This window comes from Sander vitreus, chromosome 6 (assembly GCF_031162955.1).
Source record: "Sander vitreus isolate 19-12246 chromosome 6, sanVit1, whole genome shotgun sequence".
NCBI classification, from domain to species: Eukaryota; Metazoa; Chordata; class Actinopteri; order Perciformes; family Percidae; genus Sander; species Sander vitreus.
The window spans coordinates 26,773,657-26,792,540 of NC_135860.1; the positions used below are offsets into that span (position 1 = coordinate 26,773,657).

At 41.4% G+C, this 18,884-nt stretch overlaps 1 protein-coding gene across 3 annotated transcripts in view; it reads right to left on the bottom strand.

Annotated features, from left to right (window-relative positions):
• The window catches only part of hace1 (HECT domain and ankyrin repeat containing E3 ubiquitin protein ligase 1), a 52,509-nt gene extending 33,946 nt beyond the window's left edge, over positions 1-18,563 (bottom strand). For all 3 annotated transcript variants that reach the window (XM_078253591.1, XM_078253590.1, XM_078253589.1), the window contains exons 1-10: positions 18,244-18,563; positions 17,436-17,490; positions 17,107-17,196; positions 9,681-9,785; positions 6,189-6,264; positions 5,457-5,588; positions 3,448-3,530; positions 2,600-2,696; positions 2,395-2,496; positions 2,133-2,239 (exon numbers count right to left, since the gene is read on the bottom strand). In XM_078253591.1, coding sequence (XP_078109717.1) covers positions 2,133-2,239; positions 2,395-2,496; positions 2,600-2,696; positions 3,448-3,530; positions 5,457-5,588; positions 6,189-6,264; positions 9,681-9,785; positions 17,107-17,196; positions 17,436-17,490; positions 18,244-18,334 — 938 coding nt within the window. In that variant the 5' untranslated portion in view covers positions 18,335-18,563. The remainder of the gene's footprint in view (positions 1-2,132; positions 2,240-2,394; positions 2,497-2,599; positions 2,697-3,447; positions 3,531-5,456; positions 5,589-6,188; positions 6,265-9,680; positions 9,786-17,106; positions 17,197-17,435; positions 17,491-18,243) is intronic.
• Between the last annotated feature and the right edge of the window lie 321 nt (positions 18,564-18,884).

The following is an 18,884-nucleotide window of genomic DNA, read 5'->3' on the forward strand; positions in this document are numbered from 1 at the left end:
TATGTACATTTCCATGCGTGATTTAAAAAAAATATACATATAAATCTGAGTTTGCTACTCAGAGTTTGCTAATCACTTCCTAGACAAAGCAGCTAGACAAAGCTTAGATTTTGACATATATCTGTCACACACAAGTTTTAATGAAATGTTTGGTCTACTGAGGTTTTTATTTTGTAGTCAGTCCATGCTTAAGCCTTAAACATGCTGTGAAAGTCCCCTTCTCTCCCAGTAATCTTCCATGTCAGAGGCCCAGTCATGTTTAAAGGTGGAGAATTGGCTTCTTAGAACATGAAACATGAGGTGGTCAGATGTAATGTGATAAAGTAGATGAACAGCCTGTATGTGTTTTGCCTAATTATTTGATGTATGTCTTATTAGATCATGTGTATATATACAAAATCTAATTTTATTTCCCCTTTTGGCCATTTTTGTGTGTGTTTTTTTCTGCACTCTTGCCTTAACTCTAAGTTGCTGTCCATTATCCCATCTTCTTTCAGTCACTCTGTTTTCTGATTTTTACTTATCTGGAGACAGTAACTTTTAAATAACAATCAACACATTTAGATTTTTTTAATCGATTATTAAGTTATCTGCATCGAGCATTGAATCGTTCTAAAGAGAATAGCAATGCATCTAAGAATCGATTATTTTTCCCACCCCTAATTTTCACCATTTATTAATTACTTTTAGCTAACGGTTTACACTTCTGTGTACAGGTGTTACAGCTGATATGTTCTTTTACACAATTTATAATCAGGGATCAAACCCCGAAGGGGTAGAACCCTATTGTTTTTGCTCCGGTTTATTATTATTCGTCGTCTTCCGCCGCTGCCCAATGACTGGAAATGATGTGCATTCTGTTCTCAAGAAATAAAATAATAATAATAATAATAATAATAATTCATTTTATTTGTAACACTTTATATTTAAGCAAATCTCAAAGTGCTACATAGAAATGCTAAGGAGAGAAAAGTATTAAAACTAAAAGTATTAAAACTAAAAGAAACAAGGACAAGAAAAGGGGTAAGTAATCAGCCAAGAGCCCAAATATGAGACCAATTGGCCACATGGTGGTGAAATTCTCACACAAATGCAGCTCAACGTGCCATCAGTGTGTAAATGTGTGTATGTTTATGTGATAAGCAGGTGGCACCTTATATGGCAGCCTAGGCCACAGAGTATGAATGTGTGTGAATGGTGCCTGTTATATGTAAAAGCACTTGGAGTAGTCGTTAAGGCTAGAAACAACAGGAACTACTAAAACTACAACCTTCTGTTGGCCGAGAAAGGGTTTGAACGCGCAAATTGCCACTTCCGGCAATTATTTTTGTCAAATTAGTTGAGCTGCTTAAAAGAACACGCCGACTTATTGGGACTTTAGCTTATTCACCGTAACCGCCAGAGTTAGAGAAGTCCATACATAGCCTTCTCATCTCCGTGCGTGTTGTAACTTTCTGACGGCTCCACCGGTAGCTTAGCCTAGCACGGATCCTGGAGGTAACCGGCTCCATCTAGCCTACTGCTCCCAATAAGTGACAAAATAACGGCAACATGTTCCTGTTTACATGTTGTGATTTGTACAGTCACAGCATGTACAAATAACAAGGTCACATGAGACACAGCCATCTTCTAACCGTATATAAACTGGGAACTATATTCTCAGAAAAGCGAAGCATTTCTACTCTCTGCTCGGGGCTTCTCAGGTGCTGCAAAGCATATCACTCCGCCCAAGTAGCACTTCTTCGCCTTTCTGAGAATATAGTTCCCAGTTTCTATACGGTTAGAAGATGGCTGTGTCTCATGTGACCTTGTTGTTTGTACACGCTGTGACTATACAAATCACAACATGTAAATAGGAACATGTTGGCGTTATGTTGTCACTTATTCGGAGCAGTAGGCTAGTTGGAACCGGTTACCTCCAGCATCTGTGCTAGGCTAAGCTACCGGTGGAGCCGTCAGAAAGTTACAACACGCACGGAGATGAGAAGGGTATGTATGGACTTATCTTTTCAAGTACCCCCTGGCAACAGCAGGCGTGCCCCCTGGGGCACAAGTACTCCTGGTTGGGAATCACTGGTCTAACATAAAGACAACCCTTAAGAAATATCTAGAGGGAAAATCAACAATTATACCTGAGAAGCTTGTGTCCATTGGTGGTAGCTACTTCAGCAAGACTGGTCAAGATCCTCTGGTAATGACTGTCTCTCTGCTGAGAGACATGCTCCAGAACCTGCCTGAGCTACACACAGACAGACAGATAGACAGACAGGCAGACAGACAGACAGACAGGCAGGCACGCACACACACACACACACACACACACACACACACACACAGTCAATAGAAGTGTATACACAGGGCTTATCAATGAATGTAGAAACAAACTGGTCATACCATGTTCTCTTTCATTTCATCATTTTGTGTCATCTGGATGAGGGTCTGGAATAGTCTGCTGTGGTGCTGGATGAGGATCTCACAGGTCTCCCCATATCCACCCTGAACACACACAAGGAGAGACAGTAACCACATGAACTGAACAACACAACGCTACAAAGAAGAAGTGTAAAGTACATGAGTTAAAAGGTTAAAAAAAACTCACCTGCACACAAAGATCCAGAGGAGTGATTCCATTCTTGTCAGCGAGGTATTTGGCACCACGAGAGAGCAGGATCTGCGCTGTGTCTCTTTGGCCATGGCTTCAGAATAACACAGTAATGGACTGTCATATATCGGCACTTTGATATTTAAAGCTATCCATGGGTATTTTAGAATATTAAAATCCCTAAAACGTGAATAAACAACTGTGAAATGCCAACTCCTGTTAAGTCATTGTCTAAAGAGACACTAAAACCAATATACAGTATGTGGGTATTCAGTAGTGTTGTTGATGGGAAGTGTTTGAATTCTACATGCTGTGACATAAATATGCATAGAGCCTGCTCTCTACTGGTTGAAACCCAGCTTTTGCAATTGAATTTTGTTGCTATTGGCTGATCTGGTGCTGCGTGACAGAGCACGTGACGGCGTGTACGGTGGTAGCTTTCGTCACCAAACAACTAGTCTTTTTCAGGATAATTGCCTGACATCCACGCGCCGGATGCCCCCACCTTCCGCTCTCTGAGTGTTGCCGTCCTCAAACTCTGTTTGCTTTGGGAAAACAACACATTTCGAGCTAGCGAGCTACACGCTGTAAATGACAAGTTTTGAAGAAAATTCTGATTGTGCAATCGGGCAGGTCTGCTTGGTTCTTTTGGGGAATGATTGTGAAGATTTACAAGGAACATGTTTACGGCATTTACTATCTAACTGGAACACTTTGGCATCGATTGGCGGGATTCCTGGGGACCTGATCTCTGCTCCTGAACAGTTAAGAGGAAGTGCGAGAGAGGCGAGTTTAAACCACGCTGTGAATCGTCAATATTACAGTGACATCACTGATGACATCACCTGCAGGCAAAGTACAGAGGCGTGGCTCCAGAGATGTTCGGCCGGTTGATGTCAGCTCCACTGTCCAAGAGACACAACACCGTCTAAGCAGACACAGCACACACTGGTATCACATACTGGGAAAAATGTTTAACTGACATACTGGATAACAAAAAAAAAAAAAGATGTCACCAAAACTCAAGTACAGCGATTTCAATAATGATTTCCCAAGATTTACAGAAATGCTGTTGATGTCAACATTCTTATTATGTAATGGAAGATAAAAGGTTATACAAGGAAATCTCCAATATTCATATATTACATATATATATATATATATATATATATATATATATATATATATATATATATATATATATATATATATATTTACATATTTCTGGAGGAGTGCCAAGCTTGGACGGTCCCAGTGGGCCGCGTCCTCTGCTGTGGCTGGCTCATGCTACGGTCGGTAGGAACTCAACCGAAAGGCTGCATAAAGGCCGCTTTATGCGTCTGCGTCGCCGGACCCTACGCCGTAGCCTGACGTGCACCTCTCAAAAAATGTAACTAAGGCGACGCACATCTCTCGGCCGTGGCTTGGTAGCGTTGCATTCCCCCCTGACTCATTTCCTGGTTCTCCTTCTCCATAAACAACATGAAATCAAGGAGAGGGTTAACTTTTCCTGCTCCAGATTTCCCACCGTGGTCAGAAAGAACAGGGGAGACACTTTGTTTCTCTCACTATGACTCTAGAGTCGGTACTCGCTCCGAAGCTAATCGCCGTCACTCTCTCACTTCTCCCTCGCTCTATCACACACGCACACACACACGCACACACACACGCGCACACACACGCGCACACACACGCGCACACACACACACACACACACACACACACGCTGGCTCGACGCACACACCAGCGCACAAGTATAAACATCAGGCCACTTATGTAGGCTACGGCGAAAGCTCTGCGTGGAGCCTCCGCAGAACCATAAAACAGGCTTCACAGCGTGACACGTGTATTCAGTGGTTGTAACACTACCTACATGCAGGGCCTCTGCAGGTTGGCAGGGATGTGTTGGCTTAAGCATTGTGGTGAAGCTATTCCTGAACACACACACACACACACACACACACACACACATCTGTCATGTCTGATAGAAGTATCAGGTTCAAATCCTGGCAGGAATGACTGGCTCTACAACACTGTCTTGGCCAATTTTATAATCTTAAGCGCTGTAAAGGGTAGCCAGCCAATCACAATCTCAGCCATAGCCAGCCGTAGTTGCGTGTCACCCACGAAACCACAGCTAGGCTATGGTTGATGTCAGAGCTTCCCTGGAAATATAGATCAAAGAGAATGCAAAAGGTGTTGTGAGGCAAAACGAAATTAGTTAAGAAATACATTTCCCGCACTGCTGACAGCCACCAAGAAACTATAACCAGAGCATGGTGCAAAGCAGATCCACAGTACGAAGGAACAATGGCTGGGTGTAGTAGAAGAAATATTTGACATGGATTCACACACATATTATATTATCGTTCTTTAATTTTATTTTGTCATTAGAAATAGAAATAGCCATATAATGTATGGAAGAAATTATTATTATTTTACTACATGCTGGCTTTATCCAATCTTTTTCTCACGGGTCTTCAACTCAATTGTAATTTTGTCTGTATGTGGTTTTGTAAGTTGCAAGGTTACAACATTTTCAATAAAAATTGAAGTGACAAAAAAAAAGGAAGAAATACATTTCCCACAGTGCTCTTACAGGGGCTCTGTAGCGAACAACCGTTTGCAATGCCGGTAAAACCCAACATTTACTGCCCTCAAACTACAGGCCTAAAAGCCTAACAAGCAGCCCTTAGAAGCCATGCTGCTCCTAATGCCCAACCAGACCAAAGTGGCTTGGACTCACCAAGCCAAACACCAACATATGTTGCCAAGCTTTGAGTCCTATGCTCTAACTGGGGCTAAAAATACACACATAAATTTTTTCAATGAAACAGATTTAGAATTGGCTCACAGTTTTGTGTCCGTTCTGACAGGCTACGTGTAGAGCTGTCTGCCCCATGGCATCCTCCACATCCACGTTGGACACGTGCTGGACCAGATCATGAAGGAGCTCCGTCCTCCCATTCACTGCCAACCAATGGATCTGCAGCATAGGTTCACATGGACAATCACTATCCTGACTACAGACACACCCAGAGCTAACACCACAATCATTTGATTAGCAATGGGCGTGATTACAATGATTTCAGGACTAGAGCTGTAACAATTCAAAATGTGGCTGTACAATTAATTGTCTCAGGAATAATTGCGATTAACAATATAACTTTCAGTCAAATTAAAGTTTTGAATGAATTCCAGGCTTAATCTATTGGTTATATCACTGTAATGTGACCGAGATAATGTAATAACATAGGAACACAGCCTATTAAGTAAACAACGCCTCTTTAGTATCATCAAACATTTTTTCTAACTGTATCCGCCCCCCCATGTCATTTTTGTTGCTATGAACTAGCTCAACAGTGTGACCAATCATTATTTATATAATTGTAATTTGGCACATCTAAACAAAATCACAACAACAGTCATACCTTAGGACCTTAGGAATGTTAGCAATTCATTGTGGTTAAACAAAGAAACTGCGATGACGTAAAAAAAACTAGACAATTATGTAATAATTGTTACAGGACTATTTAAGACATTCAGTACAATATGAACCACAGTCAGAGGATTATAGTCCACTCACAGCGGTCAGCCCCTCATTGTTGCAGATGTTGACGTCGGCATTATATTCCAGTAGTTTGCCCATACACTTCTTCTGTCTGAGGGAACAGTGGAGGAAAGTGTTAATCAGTTAATCATTAGAATCATCACACACACACATACACACACACACACACACACACACACACACACACACACACACACACACACACACACACACACACACACACACACACACACAAGCCGCTTTCACGCAGCCTGTTCAAGGCAGGAGTGATGCGCCTTTAAAGTGCCCATATTATGAAAAAAACACTTTTTCTGGGATTTGGGGTGTTATTTTTTGTCTCTGGTGCTTCCACACACATACACACTTTGAAAAAAATCCATCCATGCTGTTCTGAGTGAGATACGGTTCCTGAATGTGTTCTGCCTTCAGTCTCTGGGTGAGCTGTTCAAAATCGGCACGGCTTGTGACGTCACTAGCAACGAGCTGGCTAACCGCAACCGTTAGCTCGTAGCGTTAGCATGCTAACGCTAATGCTAACGCTAGCATGCTACCTCGTTCTCAATAGCAAAGCACTGCTACAGCACACACCAGTTCACCATAATCTCCAAAAGAACTACTTCCATGTGCACCCTTATTTAGAAGTCTCCCAGCTAATCCTGTCTTGTAACTGACTGAAGGAGGAGAAACAGCCTTTCTTTTACTGTCTATGGAGCTAGCTAGCTGACATAATCTACATCTGAGCTACTGAGCCCTGGGGGGGGGGGGGCAGAGTTGTTGTGCCTTTAAACCAGCAGCAGAGTTAGTCACAGAGCAGTAACAGAGCCGAACCGACGTCTGTGTGAAAAGGTCAGCCGGCACGGAGGGGCTCTATACATTAGGAAAGAACAAGTCAGGCAGCAGTTCAGCTGGTCAAAGAGATGACAACATCCATCATCCTCTCTCCATGACCTGCTCCCACTGACCAGAGCTACAAACACCAACAGGCTGCTATGAAACAGAAAACCATCTTACAGAAATTCAGTGCAGAACAAACAGACGGAAGACAGCAACGCTGCTTACGGCCGTTGGATTGTACAACAGGGCACTGAATGGAATGGCTAGCTATAGTCTCTGGAGTTTGCTGTATTCAAGGCACTTACGTGGACCATATGAATGGTTTAAGTGGATGGCTGTTGTTGTTTTTTTTTGTTTTTTTTTAAAAGGACTACGCTAATATAAATGTATGGGTGCATATGTGTTTAACCCTTGTGTTGCCTTCGGGTCAAATTTGACCCGTTCTCAAAATGTCGATCTCAGAAATATGGGTTTCTTTTAATTACCTAATTTTAATTACCCAAAAATAAACATGGATGGATGATCCCATACAACGCGCTTCGCAAGTACAACAAAAGATCCAATCTCTACTTTCATTACATTTGGCGTGTTTTATAAAAAATGTTAGCATTTGAAAAAAAAAACTTGAAATGTTTCGGAAAAGTATCCTCGCTGAACGGTGACCCTTCTGTGATTATACTTTCTTTAATATTAGTCTAAATAATTAATAATGCCTGCTTCTTTAACTCAAGAATTAGGTATAGTTTCATATAAATGAGGTTTTTAATTAGCCATGAATTCCAAAAATAAATGTAAAACGATAGTGGTAGTAAGTTGGTGTTAGTGGTGTTTATACATGGTAGTGAAAAGAAGCGTTAAACGTCAAAAAAAGCGCCAAAAACATTGAAAAAGGCGCCAAAAGTATCCAAAAAAAGAGTCCAAAACATCAGAAAAAGTGGGGATAACTGATATGTATATTTATTTTAAATTTTCCAGGGCTAGACTTCCTATTTTTCTAAACTGATGTAAATTCAGCTTTTTATTCAGTTGTTTAACTGTGAGCATGAATTCAATAAACTCAAACTCAGGGCGTTTTCACACATGAAAGTCCGGACCTTGGTTCAAACTGAAAAGTCCGAAAGTCCGGACCAAATGAGGTATGTGTGAAAACACCCTCAAACAAGTCGACCCACAGGCAGGTCAAAATGTGACAAAGCAGCGTTCCTGCGTGCCTCTTTTGCTCATGGAATGCCCGCGTGCTACGTGAAACCGGTATAACTGCAGACCTTCATTGCGGCGCTATTGCACGGTACAAGTTACTGGAATGATCAGCGAGGGGGGGCCAATTTCAGGACAAAGAAAAATCTTGTCACCCGCTAAAACCCACTGGCAGCATTTCTAGAGGAGAGTTCAAGGTATCCTGAGGCGTTTTAACCTCTAGTAGCGCTATGGAGACTTTTTTTAAATGAGCCGTCGCCCGTTTTGTTTGTCTCGTGTGCACGCACGAGGACGCACATGCACGCACACCATGGATGTATAAAAAAAACTTGGATACAGCATTTGAGGCGGAGTCCCGTTCATTCCTACAGTATGAGCGTTGCTTAGTTTGCGTATTAAGCCAAAAAAAGTTGAACTTCTGCGCATAGATTTACCCAGATGATCTGCGCTGTCGTGGGGCCCACTAGATTCGCACTAGAGACCTCCGCTGGCCGAGCCGGCTACTTCCAGTTTAGCGCTCCGCTAACTTGAATGGGGGAAAATAATAGGGCGGCACGGGGGCTCAGTGGTTAGCACTGCTGCCTCACAGCAACTAGGCACTGCAGATCCCCGGTCTGGACGGAGTCCCGGGCGGGTCATTTCTTTGTGCAGTTTGCATGTCCTCCCGATGTTTGCGTGGGTTTCCTCCCACCATAAAAAACATGCATTCTAGGTAACTAGGACTACAGTTGAAAATAAGCCGACAGGCTAACACTGGCGCATTTACAGAAATTGTTGATTGATGTGCATTAAATAATAAAGCAAATAAAATGAATGATTTGATTGTGCGGCTCTTCTAGACTTTCCAAATGTTATCGAACCGAATGGATCAAATTCTGATAGTGAAACGAGTCATTTCGTGGAGGTTGGACGCTCGAAAAAATGTATCCACTGATTTACAGACGTCTCTTTTTTCGCCACCTAAGTCTATGGGAAAAAGCCTTTTGGGCCCCATGGCATCATGTGACGGACACGGAAGTTGTAATGGGTCAATGTGTCACGCACAAAATATGTGCTTGGCCGATATACAGTATAACAAATTGGCTTCAAAGCCCTGCACACTTCCTCGGGGCCTGATGCACACACATGCATGACGCGATCCACATTCCTGTCATTGGTTTCACAGGAAGCGGTAACGTGCCAAGAAAGGCAGCAATGTGCCAACTGAAGGCGGGGGAGATGACTGCACAGCAGCAAACACACATGTAAACAATGCAAGATTTAAACATACTTCAAAGATTGGCTTTGCAAATGATTTATGAGGAAGGAAATGCCTTCAACGTCAACAATGATTCACATGTTTAGAAGAACCAGCAAATAACTAGAAAAGGCCGGTACGTCTGAAAGTGACTTCACTGGACCAATTGTCACAAGACCTTGAATAACAACTGAACACAAACCTGTAAACAGAGAATTAGTGTAGTATGAGGCTCATACCCATTCCTGGCAGCGAGGTGCAGAGGGGTACAGCCTGAGATGTCCTGGTAGTTTGGGTTGGCTCCTCTCTTCAGCAGCAGAACCAGACACTCCACTGACCCACAGCTGTACAGAGACCACACAGAGCAACTAAGTGTGGGCAGACAAGACAACTGTCCTGCATGCACACAAAATCACCTCTGCTCAATTTGTGACAGAGAAGTGTTGTCAGTGATAAAGAAACAATTCATTTAGCATGGCTTACAAAGTATATAACCATTTCATAAACACCAGAAGGTAGATATGTTTACCACAGATTTACTCTCTCCACTTCCCACTGGAAACTATTTAAAGGGGTGATAGAATGGAGCCTTTCACCAGCCTGACAACTCACTATATAACGGCAGCCGGTGTTTGCAGACGTCATACTTTCCCGGTGAACATACGGCCGTGTGTGTGTGTGTGTGTGTGTGTGTGTGTGTGTGTGTGTGTGTGTGCGCAGCGGCGGAGTGGGACCAAAAAATGTACCAGGAAGTTTACGGCCCCCGCCGTACGGGTTAAGCAGAGGCTGCACAGTTTGACCAGCAGGAAGCGGCGCCAGGCCGCCGGATGGTGTTGCTAACAACTTGCAATGTATAACTATTATCAGACCGTCCCAGCAAGAAAAGTCCCGTCTCTCCTGTGTGTGTGTGTGTGTGTGTGTGTGTGTGTGTGTGTGTGCGCTCAAATGCGTTACATTAGGCTGCAGGTAAGAAACTTTGTTTGAAATATGTTTTTATTTAAAGTATCTGTGCATCTTTGCCTAATACTGAAAGTATTTTCAGTACAGTGTCTGTTCCTTAACTAAACAGATGCCAGTTTTTCCTGTTCTCTGCATCTTGGGTGGCATTTAAGAACCAAGGACTTAAACTAACTAAGTGTAGTGCCTTTTAGAATGGTTTGCACTACAGAGAAGACACCCAATACTTTAAGCTTTTTCTTTGTCGAAGTCTCTGCAACTAGTGTACTTGAATTGTATTGGATTTTAGGCCATATCGCCCATCCCTAAAGGTGAGTTGTGATTCTTTGGTGGAGTTTTTTTTTTTTAAGGGTAATGTTACAACAACACTAGTTGTAATGAAAGTGTCGGAACTTTTTATTTTGGCCGCGGCTCGCGGCCGGGCATGTCTGGGCATGTAACAGACAGTGTGTCTGTGTCTGTTTGTGTGTGTGCAGCGCTGTGTCTGTCTGTGTTTTTGTATGTGCGCTGTGTGCCAGGTGTGTGTGTGTGTGTGTGTGTGTGTGTGTGTGTGTGTGTGTGCGTGCGTGCGTGCGTGTGTGTCTGAAATATGAGACCTGCTGTATCGTCTCCAATGTATGTGTGAGTGGTTCAGGGTCAGTCAGCGAGCAGCTCATCTAAATATTCATGAGCATACCATATTTGGAAGAAAAGCTGTCGTTCCAAATAGAGCCATTACACAGGGATGCATTAGGGCCAAAAGAATAGCACCTGGGACATTTTCTATGGAGGGAATATTTATTCATAATTCAAATTGAAATTCCAAAGAAAAAACGAAGCAAGATCAAATTAAAAATAGTATTATTTTAATTAAAAATAGTATTATTTTACTACGCTACTAGGAAGAATCATGCCATAATTAAAAGTGAAATGTAAAAGCTTAAATGGAAATATTTAAATTAAAATATCAAAAAGAAAAAAAGAAATTATTTTATTTTAGCCTTCCCCCTTTATAATTTTAAATTTTCAGTTTGAGATTTTATCTTTTGAATTTTATGTTTCACATTTGACATTTTAAGATTCACCTTTTACATTTCTATTTAACATTAAGCTTTTCATTTAGAAGTGACAGGTGTCAATTTAAATGAGGAGGCGTGGCCCAACAATTCATCAGCAGAATGCTAGCGCGTTATGGGCAACAACGACTCAACCTGTAAGAAATCGAAAGGACACAAGTACTCGTTCATTCAACTTTCAACCTATAATCCATGTTGAACTTGCAAAAACTACAATCAAATCTGAGATTTCTCAACGACGATCAGGCGAAAGAGACACATTTAGCCGTCTAGCTCCATAGAGTCCCATTCATTTTGCACTGGACCGCGATCACCCCCAGTGGAACTCTGGTGGAACTGCAACCAAATTCGGTACAATGGGGCTGAATAGGGAGTGGAACGGCTTTCCGTAGACGGGCTTTGGTATTACTGGCCGCCGGTAAGCAAGCGATCCCGGCCACCGCCATCTGGCTGTCACCTAAGACTGGATCTTCCAAGTCCGACAACATATCGGAGAAAATGTGCAATTGGCCATCAATTTTTGTAAAACTGACCATATTCAAACTGTACACAGTTAATTTCTCGCATAAAACAGATACCAAAATTATAAAGGGGAAAGGCTAAAATAAAATAATTTCTTTTTTTCTTTTTGATATTTTAATATAAGTATTTCCATTTAAGCTTTTACATTTGACATTTAATTATGGCATGATTTTTCCTAGTAGCGTAGTAAAATAATACTATTTTTAATTAAAATAATACTATTTTTAATTTGATCTTGCTTCGTTTTCTCTTTGAACTTTCACTTTGAATTATGAATAAATATTCCCTCCATAATTTTCAGCCCAACCAATGTTACACTCCCTATTAGGAGACCTTAAGGAACAGTGTGAAATACCCTATATAATCAGTCTATCACCCCTTTAAAGAATTCAACGGCAACATCTCTTTCCAGAAACAGTGTCCCAGTTACTTTTCGATAATCCATAGATCTCACTGGAGAGGACTACCCAAAAATAGACCCCAAAATTGTTTTTTTCACAGTTTGGATAAACTGACCCGTCAATTATTGAGATGAGCTTAAAGGGTAACTACAGTATTTTCAACCCTATTTTCCTGTGTTTTTGTGTCTAAGTGACTGATGGGAACAACAATCTTTGACATTGGTCCAGTACTAAGTGAGATCGCTGCAGGCTGCAGCGAAGAAAAAGGCGACAATGTAAGTTAATGGGGCAATTGTGCTTGTTTTGTCACTGACAGGCTCAGATTAATATTCTAAGTGTCTGACAACATTATGGAAAGGATGGTCGACCTTTCTGTTAAAGAGTAAGATCCTTCTTTTAAACATAAGAACATCTGCGAACTTGCGTTCGCTTAAACCCACCAGACTCCATGTAAATAAACAGTAATTGTAGCATCGTAAAATAAACTTCATTCAAAGACACAAAAACAAAAATATAACTATGAAAAGCCGTTTTGGGTCGTGGTCCACTTTTCTAACAATAACAACTCTAGTTTTGGTTGAAATAAACACATAGTTTACCGAAATTATGTTGCTCTATACACGTTAAAAGTATTGTTTTTTTAAATGGAGTCTGGTGGGTTTAGCGCTAGCGACTTCAGAGCTGTTTCTGGTTGATCAGAAAGGTCTCAAAGAGGTTTTAAAGGTGTATCTATGAAGGGATCCTTTCCGTAATGTTGTCAGACACTTAGAATATTAATCTGAGCCTTTTAGTAGCAAAAACAGCACTTTTAGTGGATCCAACTGACCCTGAACATTTGCCCCATAGGGTTACATTGCAGCCCGGTCTGCGGCTGCCGGTTACAGTGTTCAAGCTTAATACTGGACCAATTTCAAAGATTGTTGTTCCTATCAAAAACATAGGAAAGTAGGGTCCAGGTTATAAAATAACGGTAGTTATCCTTTCATTGGAGATCATGGAACAGAAATCTGTATAATATGAATAATTGAGTGTGCAGGTGTAGGTTTTATGTAATATAAAACTTGACGTATAAATAAAAAGAACAGAACGTAGATTTCAGAGCGTTCCAAAAATACAGTTATGTGTGAAACAAATACATTGGCATTGCTTATTGGGTGCTATACAAGATACCGATTTTCGCTGAGTAATAACGTAATAATTATTTTCCCTTCGAGGTCATCAGGATGATAGGGATGCACCAAAATCGATTTTTGGACCCTCTACTAATATTTCCAACATTCTGCAATCCATATCTGTAATCAATCATTGTTCGGATCGCTTATTGTAGTGATGTTACGCTCTAAAAGGGGCTGAAACACTAGGTAGACGGCAAAGAGCTAGTGGCGACGAAGGCCGACTGTGGCATCGCCTCACCTTGGCTTTGTCTTGGCCAAAAAGTTTCACTTGAACACACCGTAAAGACTACAGTCGCCGGCCAACTAGCATGCGCCTGCATGAGAGGAAATAGCTCCCCATGCCAGCAGGCAAACGTAATCTATTTATCATTCAAAAAAGGAAACCGGATATTCCAACCATCGCTATGATACATAACAACAACAACAGCGTTTGCCAAAATCAGCAAGCAACAGCACAGAACCTACGTCCCTGTGCCTCACTCCCTGCCAGGACGTCTTTCCTACGCTGTGACCCCAGTGTGTGAATGAAACATTAAGTTGTTACATGTTATAAATGTAGTGGCTGGCCGGCCGGCTGCTTAGCTACCTTGCTTGCTAGGGGGCTCAGTGCTCAGACTAGCACCAACCACAGTGCAGAGGGAAAGAGGAAGAGAGGTCTAGGTTATATGGTACAGGACATCATTTTATTTGTTATACTTGTAATGTGTAGGTATGTAGATCTTTCAAAAGACATGTTTATGTTGAGTAGGGATGGGCAATAGATCGATATTATATCGATATCGTGATATGAGACTGGATATCGTCTAGTGCTGTTCTCGTCAACGGAAATTATGACTAAATATCGTCGTCAACGAACCTTTATCACGTGACGAAAACGAGACGAGACACAATGTAAATGCTGGTCTTGTGACGATGACTATAATTAAATGTACAATGCAATGTTGTTGACGAATAAAAACAAGACTAAATGTGGTTTACAAAATAAATAAATAAAAACTATGCTCGGTCATTTTCGTTGAACGAAACGAGATGAGACGAAATGTTATAACGTTATTTTGTCTCGTTTAGTCGCATTGTTATCATTATTTTGCAGTATTTCTGTTCCCTGTGTCTTAGGGGCTGCATCAGGTTGCACTTCGGTCCCACTGCTCAGACGCAGGCGATGTTACTTCCTCAAGCCCTGTCGCGGCATTATTTAATTTAGAAGATCCAGCGGTGAGTTAGAGAGTGAGACGAGCGTAAACGACAACAAACTAAATTAAGTCTGACACAGACACAGACACAGACCCAGCCGGAGTTCGTCTTCGGGAGAAAAAGAATAAACAGCATTTGGAACATTTTCATTGAATTGAAGTGGTAAAAGAAAACGGAATGTGTTGTGGTAAAAGATGGGGAGAAATGCGGCCACAAAATCACAGGAAAAAACACTACGAACCTTAAGAGACATCTCAGTTTATCTGTGTTTTTTGCCCCCAACGGCGGCTCCAGCGTTGCCTGGAAGGCACTAGGATTAGGCACTGGTAATGGTTAAGGTTAGGGTTAGGTGCCTTGAAGGCAGCGGTCGCAGCGCTGCCTGGAAGGAGCAGTTTGGGGCAAAAAACACCATTGAGCGACATCTCAAGCCATTCCATAATGAAATTGAGGTAAGTCAAGACATTAACGTAATGTTACTTTTTATTTTAGAAAGCTAATGCCAACTCATGAGGCTGTGGTTAATGTGTCTCATTTTAACGTTAGCTTTAGACGTTAGACGGAGCTGAAAACGACTGAGACAAACGTGTGTGTGTGTGTGTGTGTGTGTGTGTGTGTGTGTGTGTGTGGGTTCTTAGTTCCTACCTGACTGACTCCATGTGTACTAAGCATCCCTTGTTGGCCAACCTTTTGGTTTTGTCTCTACTACTAGGTACTTGTACTATATTGACTGGATTAAATAGAATTACATTACTAAAAAGAGACTGAAATACAATTTTCATTGACTAAAACTAGACTAAAAGTCATACATTTTCGTCGACTAAAATGTCATCAGTTTTCGTCGACTAAAACTAGACTAAAATAGTCATGGATAATTCTGACTAAAATAAGACTAAAATGCTCAGACTTTTAGTCGACTGAAACTTGACTAAAAAGAGTATGAACGTGACTAAAACTAATAAAAACTAAAATGACAGCTTGACACAAAGACTAGACTAAAACTAAAATTAAAACAGGCCGCCAAAGACAACACTAATATCGTCTTAGATTTTGGATATCTTAATATCGGGATATGACACAAGTGTTATATGTCCCTGGTTTTAATGGCTGGATTACAGTAAAGTGGTGTAATGTTTTGAACTTACCAGACTGTTCTAACTTTTCTATTATTTGCCTTTACCCACTTAGTTATTATATCCACATTAATGATGATTATTTATCAAAAATCTCATTCTGTAAATATTTTTTTGTAAGCACCAATTGTCAACCCTACAATATTGCCGCACTATCGATATTGAGGTATTTGGTCAACAATATCGTGATATTAGATTTTTTCACCAAGCTCTAATGTTGAGATAAATATACCTGTACAAGTAAATATGTATCTTGTTGTACGTTTGCCCTCTTATGGAGATAATAAAATAAAAATAAAAATAGATATAATAGTGAATCTCTGTGTTTTTTTTTTTTTTTTAGAAGGAACATTCTAATGTCATTTTTGGCCAGTTCTGAAAGCTCTATTGTGTACTGTATTGATGAAAGGAGATGAAAATGAAAAATGAGAAGAGCCTTCTGTGTGCGCCCTCTTGACTTCAGTCGTTTGCTTGCTTTCCTCACTTTGTGTTTCTTCTCATGCACTAATTCGCTTATGCTGAACAGCCAATCAGAATGATTCCTTTCACCAACAGCTCTGACGCTGATTTAACACGTCGAATCGGCCAAAAAAAAAAAAAAAAGCCGGCGAGGGTCGACGAGCAGCGACGGTGCGGGGACACACCACAAAAACTAGGCTCACCATCGGCCCAACTTGGAACGATGGCCGACGATATCCCTGGTGTGTTAGCACCCAATGGAAACTACCTTACACAGCATCCACCTTCCACAGCAGAAGCACTGTAGCAAAGTGTTTGGATGCTTTTAACACATGGAAACCACGTGAGCAACACATATAAAAAGGTCCCCAACCTCTGAATCCCCCCCCTATGAGTTATAGCCCGACCGATACTGGATTTCTGAGGCCGATACCGATATTGATAAAATGACAATGATATAACTTGTTTTCCATAAAACAATGAGCATGACATTTTATAGTTGAAAAATCAACTGCAAAAAGTCACCGATAGACAAACTATGTAAGGAAGACACTGTTTCTGTATTATCAGCCGACACCCATACCGATATATCTGCAATGAGATATATATGAGGCTGGTCTAGCTCTACTGGGTTGTCACACACTACTTGGGCACAAGGCTGCACTGCACCTCAAACATTTTCCTCCCTACTACTTTTTTTTTTTAAATATGCCGAACAGGAAGGAATTTAAGGGTGTGCCTACTTTTAAATGAGAACAGAGTAATATCTTACTTGGCAGCGATGTGTAGCAGACTTCTCTTGACTCGTCCAAAGGCGTAGTTCACATCAAACTTTGAGTTGAGCAGCAACTCTGACACTGACCTTTTAGAGACAGGATGGAACAAGTACATCATTTCCTCTGGAGACAAGAACGCAAATTCACTATACATCAGTGGTAACAGATATAAAGAAAAAAGTAAAGACATAATGAGACAATTGTTACAACTAGCAAAAAGCAGAAGAGTATGCCACATTGCATGCATTGTTACTCAAGAGCTGGGATCACAGTGTCAAAAACGCCAATACATTGCACACGCTGTACAGTCTGGTTTGATGCTTACCTGTGCTGGTCAGCCATGACCATTGGCATAAGTGTGTACACTGCAGTCTCATTGTCTGCGTTGGGAGAAACAGAAGACAAAACCATTAAACTTGACAAAACCTGACGAATTTAACACTTCCAAACAGACGATATGTCTTACCAAAGTATACCTGAACCCTTACCGGTTTGCACTGAATTGTGACTATTGAATGTGAAAACGAATTGTTTTCGCACCACAGACTTCAGATGAACTCCTACAAAGACCTACACCAGAAGCCAAATAACAAATACCCCGGACCAGACAGGTTTACTTCCTGAACTCCAAAAACACTTTTGTTGTAAATCAGTCATAATAACACCCCATTGATGGACATGTGCTTAACATATTTTCGACTTTAAAAAAGTTAACATATTTGCAAAAACCTAAAAGGCATTGCGTCGGTCTGCTGCCTGCTTCCTCATAAACAGTCCAGTTAAGATATTTCCAATAGCGCAATAAAAAAATAAAATGTATGTAGTAAATTGAGCCTCAGTTTCTGCTATATAAGAAATAAGAAAACACTGAAACTCCCTCTGGCTGCCTGCTGCTGTCAAAGCTAGCAAACTGAATACAAAAAAAGGAGTAACGTTAACGTTACATTGACTAACTTAACAGACATGACTGGACCTACAGGCTATAGAAGAAAACCAGTGTGGCTGACAGTAACAGAGGCCGAGGCAGGGTGCTATGAGACCTCAGTATGACTGTATTACCATGTGAACACCATTGTTTACACTGTCAACTCGCGCTGTTTTAGCTAAAGCCTTTAGCATCCTGTATGGGTTACCTTCTGGGAGTTCCACGGTCCTGGCCCGGCGAAGGGAACGGGTCAGCCGACTGAGCTGTACGTTGAGCTGCTCCATCGCCCGTTCCATCATAGGTGAACTGTCCACCGAGATGAACCGAGGGAACAGGCTCGCCCGTCGGATTTATTTGGTCCTAATGGGGGTGTGTTGTTCCTGGGCGTCGTCCATGGGCGCTGGCAGAAGGGGAACCGCGTCTCTTCAGACACACTGATTTACAGTACACACATTTGTTTTTCCAGCCACAGTGCTCTGGCCATACACATACACGTACACCGACAACGGCCAGTCTCTGATACTTCCTGTTGTGATGACGTCTAGGTGCTATGCAGTGTGGGTGATGTAGTTTTAAAGGCCATTGGGCTCAAAAGACAGCACCGTGAGTGTAAATCGTCGTATGCGAAAACCATAGGCGAAAAGCCGGTCAAGGCACTCGTCCTTTGAATATAAATGCGTGTAAGATAACGAAAGATAAGACAGACTTTATTTCCCCAGAGTGAAATTTGCCTTGGCCATGACAGGGTCTGCAATATAAAATCACAGCCAAAAAAAACAACAAATATATTAATTTATCAATTGTACATGCCCATCGATCTACATCAGAAAAGGTACACACATAATACAA